The 10,037-nt window shown below is 40.7% G+C and overlaps 1 protein-coding gene across 1 annotated transcript; it reads left to right on the forward strand.

The window, feature by feature from the left end:
• Positions 1-370: 370 nt before the first annotated feature.
• On the forward strand, positions 371-9,373 carry vkorc1l1 (vitamin K epoxide reductase complex, subunit 1L1). The gene is made up of 3 exons (XM_008428105.3): positions 371-677; positions 3,775-3,884; positions 6,532-9,373. Exons 1-3 carry the CDS (start codon positions 487-489, stop codon positions 6,756-6,758), a joined length of 528 nt encoding a protein of 175 aa, XP_008426327.1. The 5' UTR covers positions 371-486; the 3' UTR covers positions 6,759-9,373.
• The last annotated feature ends 664 nt before the right edge of the window (positions 9,374-10,037 follow it).

The raw sequence follows: 10,037 nt of genomic DNA on the forward strand, positions 1-10,037 counted from the left end.
TTTCATTGTATGTCCCTTTGCTTTCCCCCCCAAACATTGTTGTATAGTTAAATTACAAATTGTCTGAGGTGCAGACAAAAAAAAATTATTTGTTATATGATTAGTTAATAATGCAGACCTGGATTATGAGGTCTGCATTATTAAGTTCTGAACTCTAAGAACCTTTCTGTTTTATTTTTCCAACATGAAAATAAAACTTTTACTTTTGTTTTAATTTATGACACAATTAAACAAAGAAGAAAAGGTCCCGTTGGATACTATTTCGAAACGACTACCAAAGTGGTGGCATCCGGAGAGCTTTGAGGTATTGAAAGTGGCATTTACAAAAAACAAAACTACTTTCAGCCGTGTTGCTCGCCAAAAGCTAATTGGTAGCGGCCCGCCCCTCACGATGTGGCGCGTCCTGACGCTTTTCCACGTCGCAGCTCTGCCTCATAGGCGAACCAGCTGCGTGTGTATGCGTGTCTCCAGCTAGGCCAGAGAGTGATGGCGGCGCCCGTCCTGAGAGTGTCCACCCCTCGGTGGGAAAGAATAGCCCGGCTTCTCGTCTGCCTGCTGGGCATACTCCTTTCTCTGTATGCGTTTCACGTCGAGAGGGAAAAGGCCCGGGACCCGACTTATGAGGCCATGTGCGACGTCAGCAGCTCCATCAGCTGCTCGAAAGTGTTCAGCTCCAGGTAATTTGAATTCAGCAAAGAGCGCCTTCTGTGGCGCTCAATGAAAGCTGGCTGCTATTGTGGCAATCTGGGAAGGGTTGCGCGCTTTAAACTGTCAAATGCACTCCGCTAATGTTTGACTGCTGCCTTGGACGGCAGAGGCTTGACTGTAAAACTGCCTTTTTTTTTTACTGCAGGGATGCTGAAAGATATTTGCTAGGCAGAAAACCTCCAGAAAGAAGCTCCCTGCCTGTAGTTAATAAGCACAACATTAGCTATTTAGCTTGGCAAAGCTAACGTTGCTAACCGCTAGCAAACGGGCTACCGTAAGTTACTTTTAGCCGGCTTTCTTTTAAGTGAATAACGACGGATAAATTTATGAATTGTAGTTTTCCAACATATTTAACCCAAACTTTATCTGCTTGGTGAGAGTAAAGAGGTGGTTTGAGCTTATTGAAATGTTTATTGCTGGAAGACCCTTGACTAAAACTAGAATTTCTTGTTGTTCAGGCTTTTTAATATCGCTCCATTTCGTTAAATAGACGGCGCTCACTTGTTCTATTGTCATTCGTCCCCAGCTATCAGTCTGACCCACGGGTGGAAGCGTTCACACTGGACAACTGCAGAAACGGAGAACGGTCTCTGAGCATAATCAGCCAGTTACACATACAGCCGCAACTCGGCTGATGGTCTGCTGCTACGACTGGACTTTGTTGTTTCTGATGGTTTAGATTGACTTTTTAAACGTTTGATTCATTGTCCAATTTAGGATTACAGTCTTCAGGTTCAACATGAAGGGGTTTCTGTCCAAATTCTAAAATAAATGCAACCTGTAAGGGGGAAATAAAAATCTGTTTTAGATGGAATGGTTAAGATGGTAAAATACTCACTAATAAAATGATTGTAAAACTTGCCAAGCCCAGTGTTTGGGTGCTAGTGCAGTCATTTATCCAGCAGTCCGTCGTGTTTTTCAGTTAAAAAAATGTTTAAAGATGGCAGGAAATTTGAAAATATTACTTGATAATTATGTTATTGAAAGATTGAAGATTAATACCTGAACACCAACTATAAAGTCTTTAAAAAAAAAAGCAAACATTTAAATAAGTAATGCTTAGCCTGGTGGGGACACAAGTAAAACCTGGTGGCCTACCAGGCTTATAGTACACTGAGGGAAACCCTGACTGATTAAAAAAAAACAATCTGAGAATCAAAACATGTTTTTAATGCTTGTCCCATTATCTGAAAATTGAAATATTAATTTCTGGAAATAGCTGTTTACACAACATTAGCTTGTTAGCAATGTTTTTAACGTCGTTAGCGCAACAGTATTTTATTTTTTTGTGCTAAAATACATATTTTAGCAATAGTGCTTGGTTTCAGACTTGGCGCATCACTCATTTTTGTCACCAATTAATGACTTCAGTTTCTGAAGTGACCTACATGCACTGATTAATTTAAGACAGGGGGTGCCCAAAATTGGTCCTCGAGGGCTGGCATCCTGCACGTTTTAGTTCTCTCCCTGGTGGTAGCAACAACCTTTTCAGGTCTTCTAATGAGCCATCATTTGATCCAGGTGGGTTGGACCAGGAAGAGAACTAAAACATGAAGGATGACCAGAAGGCAATACCTTCTGGTTTTCTGACTAGCAGCTGATGTAAAGCTGAGTTTGGTTGAATGCCTTTCTGTGATCAGTTGAACTGATTCTAGCCACTTCTGATCTTGGATTCAGATGGAAACTTCTGAACTTGAGAGAAGCGTAATGGACAATATTTCAAGAACTCCTGTGGAAACTGAATTTGGAAAGAAGTGTTTGACTTCTTAAGCTGCTGTGGCAAACGCCTCTGTAGAACAACAGAGGGGTGATGGGGAGTTTGATTCAAGTTATTTCTAATTTATAAATGGTAGTTTTGGGTAGAGGTGAAGTCTACTAGATACTGGCATCATTGGATGTTTCAATGAGTTGCGCTGCTGCGTAAGGAGCCTTTTATCACCAAAGGTGTTGCTTTTACATAATGGCTGTTCTGAACAAGAAATTAAGTTTCCATCCGTCTTGTTAAACTCGGATGTTGTTGGAGGAAATTGGCGGCGGCACAATGTTTTGTAGCATTGAGTAACTTTGTGCTGTGTGAAGGACACGATGTCACCATGTGTTTACTATTGAACATCTTCACTGAGTCAAACCCTGATCTGTGTGCCAGACGTCTTAAATTGGCTTTTAATGGAATCCTTATGAGAGTACACACACTCTTTCTGGATGCCTATTCAGGGTTTATTTTTTCTAAACTTTAACTGCAGCTTTGGTTACCTTTTACATAAAATATCTCGCTACATACACATTTTATTTCCTAGAGTGCAACATCATAGCGTTCCTCTTGTAAATTGGAACACGGTGAAGCTAAAACAGACGGCGGTGTTTGTCTCAAATGCAAAATGTGTATATATATATTTTTTTGTACAGTTTTGGCTTAATTACTTCTGAAGTTTCCCTTTTAAGAAAATATCCCTTTTTTTTGAGTCTGTGTATCCAGGTTAACGATTAATCGATCACTAAACTAGTTGGCAATTATTTAAGTAATCGATTAATTGTGATTTATCCGATGAATTGTTTCAGACCAAATTCAAATCGGTCACAAATGGACCTGGTGAAATCTAGTGTGTAAGTTTTGATTTAAGTTGTGATAAACATGACGGTGACCATACGAGTTGGTCAAATGGTTTTGGCTCATGTTTTAAAGATCATAAAGCTTTCCAGGCTCAAGTTGGAAGCGTGGTTTAGCACAGCTCCACCTTGAAAAGCACATTGTTGCTCAAAGGTATTCCCAATTTTCCAGGAAGTGAGGTCTACCTGCAATTCCTTGAAAAGGAGGTGGAAAACCCCCTTGAAGAAGAAAACGAGTTTGTTTTTGTTTTTTTTTTTTTACTGCAGCATCAGTAACGGGCAAACACTGGTTAACAAACCACTAATTCTGTCAGTTTTGCTCTCCAAGAATTCCAGGAAGTTGCATCATTCCCTGACTGCAAGGACATGTTTCATCATTGTTACCCACAGTGCTTGACTTTTGTTGGATTTCCTGAAATAAAATTTTCCTCTTTGGTGTTTTATTTTTTCCTGGTCTAGGTGGGGTCGAGGATTTGGACTCCTGGGCTCCATTTTTGGAAACGATAGTGCGCTGAACCAACCCAACAGTGTCTACGGGATACTCTTTTATGCCTTTCAGCTCTTACTAGGTAAGATGCAATTTTAGTTGACGCAACCTGCTGCGAGCACCACAGATTCAGGAGACTTTTCCTCTCGCTTCAGGCGCTGCCTCTGCTGAATCTCCCATCTTATGTTGCAGCTAAATTTGACCCAGGTGCCCCCTGGAATAATATCAGACCACCATATGGAAATGATATTTGTCCTTTTAAATCTAGGGCATCTAATGAAATGATGGCAGCATCAAGTGGGTTGACCTCTAGAGGTAAACGTTGCTGTTGCGGAGCCATAATTCTGAACGTTTCTCCTCATGTGCAGCTTGTTTGAACTTGAACGTTTCTTTGTCACAGACACCTTGTCCTCCCATTAACACACAGTGTGTTGATGGGAGTTATGCTGGTAGACTCGCTCAGCAACCTGGGCTTGATGCCGAACAAGAGGTTTTTTAAGCCATGTCAGTTTCCTCATATGTGACTGAAACGATGGCAGCTCGGTTCAACCAAGAAACATGGAAAACGCTGGAGGCTGCTTTGATTATTCCCATTTCCTTTAACCTGTCCAGAGAAACGTATTCGCATCCCTCTAACTTTTTGTCATGTAACTACTATAAACTTCACTCCCCCCGCCCCCCACTTCAGTAGTGGATAAGGTTGGGCAATTGTAATGGCAATAAAAATGATTATTAAGAAATGTATTGTTTTAGGTCTTGAAAAACATTCCAAAACATTCCTATTTAAAAGAAGCCTCTTCAGGATCCCACTTACTTAAATAAGTGTGATTTAAATCATTAAATAGCTCATATTTTTTACATTTCTGCCATCTGTTGTAAAAACTGCAGAAAATTGTAAAAATAACATCTGTTTTTCTTTAAACATTAACTGAAGTTTATAGCGACACGATAAAAATTCTCATCGTGAAAATAACTTTTTGCTTGTGATGTTTAGAGAAACTGACGCACGACTTTCATAAATATTAATCTGACCGTCTTGTGGGATATGTTTTTTACCAGCTCTGCAGTAAAAACATTTTTGTGTATTGAAAAGGAGAGCATTTGCAAACAGCAAGTAAGTATTGCCACAGAGTTCTAATTAGATGGATGTCTGGGCTTTGACTACACCATTATTACCAAGGAATGTACTAATAAACCCTTCCATTGTAGCCCTGTTGACATGTTTTCCTCTGGTGTTGCCCTGTTTTAGCTTCAGCCATTTTCCCACAAACGCTGACCTGCTTCCCTGCCCCTGCTGAACAAAAAGCATCACTCCTTCATGTTTTCTACCTCAGATAGAAACCTTGAATTCTGGCCTCATCCTGTTGGCTCTCACTACGCCTCTGCACAGAAGTTTCAGTCGATGCTCCGCAAAAGTCTGTCACTATTTGTTTTCTTTTTATTACCTTCCTTTGTGTCGTTGCGACCTTGTGGCAACACTTTAAAAACGATCCATAAACTGCTCCATCTCTTATCGCTTCTGTAAACAGTGATGCTTTGTGACGTCGACGTTCTTCTTCTGCACATGCACATCGCATTGGGGACGTAAAATGTTCAAGCAGACATCTGAACGACCACGCAAAAAATATATTTTATCAAAAGCAGTGACGATTGAGCATCAAGATCTGCTGTAAGAAGCCAAGCTTTGAGGCCTCTGTAGAACAACTGGCTTTTTATTTAAGTTAATTCACATTTGCTCTGGATTTTATTTAGGGGAGTCTGATTAAAGTGGGTTGAATGCAGTCCACGCTTTTAAAATTCACAATTGCGTCTCATTTGAGCTTACAATAATCCTCATTGGTCAAGGGCTGCAAATATGTTTACATATTAAACGTTGTGAATCCAGAATATGCAAAGTTTCATGTCAGTGAATGAGACGCTGTGCTGCTCCAAACGGTTATGGACCTCAGTGTTGATCAGAACACAAACGGTGGTTATTTCGGGGATAAGTAGCTAAATACCCTGTCAGCTCATTTTTATTCTATAATTAAGGCTTACTTTGTTCATACCTGCTAATATTGTCCTCCCAGTAACCCTACTCGATTAGGATCGAGTGGATTAGAGCTGCAGCTAATGATTATTTTGGTAATCGAATAATCATCTAAAAAATGGCACATACAACAGATTTTTCATTTAATCACAGAAGATGCAAATAATTAAATTCCCTTAAGTAATAAAGTGAAGCTAAATCTGCCAGTTTTTGCTGAAAACCTATTTACAGACAAATGTGTTTTTACCTTAAATTGCAAAATGTATATATTTTTTGTACAGTTTTGGCTTAAGTACTACTCTGAATATTTTTTTTAGTTCCAATTAATAATAAATTACTAAATTAATTGACGATCATTTCAGTAATCGATGAATCATGAATAATCTGAATTGCTTCAGCCCCAACACGGACCCTTCAGGTTTAGGTGGATTCTTTTGTGAATTGAACAAACGATAATTCCCAGCTGTTGCAATGCCCTGAGGAAACCCGGACTTCAAAGTCTGTGACCACGCTTCATGTGACAACACAATATGACCAGTCTGCTGAGCTGCAAAAGGTGAATGTCATCACGAGGAGGCGCTCGGTACAAAAGGAGAACTGTCTGAGGCCCGACGCCTCGGCGGAAAGCGCCAACTCATCAGCTTTGGTTTCTTTTTGTCCCTCTCTGCTCAGCTAAGCTTCCGTTTGTTTCTTGCCGCAGGAATGACCGTCAGCGCAATGGCCGCCCTTTTCCTCATGACGACGTCCATCTTGTCGGTGGTGGGTTCGCTCTACCTGGGCTACATCCTCTACTTTGTCCTAAAGGACTTCTGCGTCATCTGCATCACCACATACGCGCTGAACTTCATTCTGTTTATTCTCAACTACAAGCGACTGGTTTACTTGAATGAGGCCTGGAAGCAGCAGCTTCAGGTCAAGCAGGACTGAGCTGCCTAGAGGAGGCACACATTCAAAGAAAAAAAGAAAAGCAACCTGATGACAAAATATATATAAAAAAAAAAAAAACGTAACGCAACCTCTGAACTTTTGACTTGCCACCAGGAGACCTTGCTTCCAAACGATGTTTATTCTGCTGTGTTCAAAAAAATGAAGAAATTTAACTTAAATGTTGGGCCTGACATCTCAATATTGATTGCAAACACTGAAGGATTTGTAAGTGAAAGATGGCTTTTGTCCCTTTGAATCTCCCCCCTTCCCCTACATTTAACCTCTCACTTATGGGCTCAGCTGTTTGGGTGGAAAACACAATGCTGCTGAGGTGGAAGTACCCGCACAAGACGCACCGATGGAGGACAGCTCTGGTCTGAACAAAAAATGGATCGCAGACTGGAAGAAGAGGAGACGGGACATTAAACAGTGAAATTGACAGATCATCTGTACTCGGAGCTGAGCAAAAGTCCCAAAGTCAAAACAAAACGCCCATTTGGTTACCGTGTAAGTCTGCAGATGAGGTTTCTACAGCAGGTTGAGAAGAGGACGATGCAACGATTACCATTTATAAAGGATTTGTTTTTGGGTTTTTTTTCTTCCATGTTTACACTTTGTAGTACTTTTTTTTTTTTTTTTTTTTTTTTGATGAGGACCACTAAAAATAAAACATGGGACAATGTGAGATGCTGTGTGTACATCAGTCAGATTTTTTTATTTAATTTTTTTGGAAATTCTGTAAATGGCGGCTGAGCAATACATTGGGCTAGATCGTGGCATAAATGACAACCCCAACCAATAAAAAGCTTACAGTAAGAAGACGACAGCTCTGTAATGTCGGGGTGGATGAGTCCGAGGATGCGCTCGGGACGTCTTCCTGCTCCGTAACAGCCTGGTGGGGCTTGCAGTTCAAACGGCCGTCTTTGTTTTAGACGTGGAAGTGATGGCATCAGAAATGGATCTGCAGGTTTCTCTTCACCGTTTGCTCAAAGGCACCCTCACTCTTATTTTTGTTGTGTGAAAAGCATTCCTGACCACCACACAAGTGGGATTCTTTGAGACTTATGTGCCTAAAGGAGTGTTGAGGTGAATTACTTTTTTGTTTTTAAACATTTTAGTTTTGGGGGAAATCGGGAGGGAGTTTGTCGACACCAATTTTTCCTCATTTTATTGTCACGGGGGACATTTTGTTCTTGTAACTGAAGAGCCTTGGCATGGGCCGGTGTGGGACTCTCCCGGTAAAACAACCACAGTATCACAAATTTCAGTGTTTATGAAATGGAATATGATCTTTTTTTTTTTTTTTTGAGTAACGATGCTACTAAACAAGCTGGTGCTAGCTGGGGAATCAGTCAGCCTATCTGCAGTTCACTTCCAAACAGAAATGCCACTTGTAGTTTGCCAACTTGTAAGAAATAAGCAGTGTTAAGCAGTAGTTTATGGGCAGAGCTACTTTAGTACACTTCTTCCAGCCTGCTGGCTGGCAGTGTGTAGCAACAGTTGCGAACAGCCAAGGAAAACTGGTCAACTAAACACTTTCTTTGGTTTGAGTTGAGGTAGACTAGCATTAGCTGGTTAGTCAGGCTACCTGCTCGGGTAGCTCACCAATTTCTCCTTTGAAAAAGTTCCCAACAACCCAATTTTTAACCCTCCATGCAACACTCAGGATGAGTGTGCCAGATGTCATGGTTGGACAGCGGCAAGTGGGGGTGGAGGGGTGTCCCATCAGACCGTCAGTTCCCAAAACCCCACACACCCACAAAACTGGTAAAAACGCACCCCGCTGGATGAAAAATAATTGGACCCAGTCTCTTAAGACCGTGTTGGGGTTAAGGTAGCTGACTGGCTTTGTTCAGCAGCATGTGTTGCATTTTTTTTCTACGCTCTATGGCGTCAAAGACAAAAAGCTGTCTGACTTTCTTTCTTTGCCATCTCATTAAAAGGACCTGAATCGGGAACACTACACCAATACATATTTTTATTTTTTTTAAACCCTGGTATACCTTGATCCCGGTAACCGGTCCATGCCTGGAAGATACCGCTGAAGTGTTTGTCCCTCTCGTCGTCTCACGAGGTAGCAATGGGCTGCTACACTGTGACCGTCTGCGCATGGGGCGGAGTGGCCCACTGGCAGAGGCGTCTTCAGCCTCGCGGTTGCACTAAAAATCGCCTGGCTTTCGCATACGGTTGGTGGGGTGTTGGTTGAACGGTCACAGGAAAAACAAAAACTAGTGCACTGTTGATGTGAACTGCACATGTGAACCAAGGAGTTAGATTTACTAAAGAACTAGATGTTGCATTTAAGCCATATGTGGATTGTTTTTTTGTTTTTTTTTGTGTCCTGATAAGACAACCAAGTCCCTCACTGTTTTTAAATTGCACCAAGTTTTAGATCTAACATAGCTGGGTGAAAGCAGAACTAGACTGCTCTATGGAGAAAGCAGATGTAGCTTCTAGAGATTCATTTTTCTTCCATCCAGAGTTCTTTTTTTTTTCCCCTCTTCACATGGCCATAACACAGTCTTATGCTTTCAAAGTTCTGTAACAGTCACTGTAATAAATGTAATGGTGTGATTCATCTGTGGTAATAAACCATCTCGCCTATGGTTCCCTTAGTACGATTTGCATCCTTCCTGTTGTAAATGAAGGGAGTGTTGAGGTGCTGATTAATGTCGAGCCGTGCTTTCAGTGACGTGCTTCTAGAGACCAATTGTGAAACCATTGAAGTAATGAATCTATCCTGGCATGTTGTGACCTGTGCCACTGCTTGTTTCGGTTTATTGTTGACCATTTTCCGAGGCAAACGTGTTTTAGCCCCAATTATTTTCCCCCTTTACATTCCAGGCACATTCTTTTCTCTGCAGACCATAATCCTGTCAGTACTTATGAAAAAGGCATGAGTTGCTCTGGATTTCTCTGATGTAAAAAGGCCACAATATCAGTACTTATACCAAGATTTTCACCAACAATATGTAACAATATTAAACAGAAAAGCAATGATTATTAGTCTTAATATAATTTAATCAGTTGTCTTGTGCTGTTTTGACAAGTATGGAAGGATTTTTATCCTTTCTCCACGTAAGGATGAATAAGTATTTACTGTTGGGAATTTCTGGATTTTATTGCTCATTCCATTTTTAAAGTTAATAGAAATTGTGAAAAAATAAAGTTACATGGATTTGCTTTTATGCGACATCGGGTTTGTGACAATTTGAGGATTTTTTTTTTTTTGCCAGATGAAACTCATTCAAATATAAAAAGCAATTTCACTGAATTTGT

The sequence above is a fragment of the Poecilia reticulata genome, chromosome 14 (assembly GCF_904066995.2).
Source record: "Poecilia reticulata chromosome 14, P_reticulata-male-v2, whole genome shotgun sequence".
Lineage (NCBI taxonomy): Eukaryota > Metazoa > Chordata > Actinopteri > Cyprinodontiformes > Poeciliidae > Poecilia > Poecilia reticulata.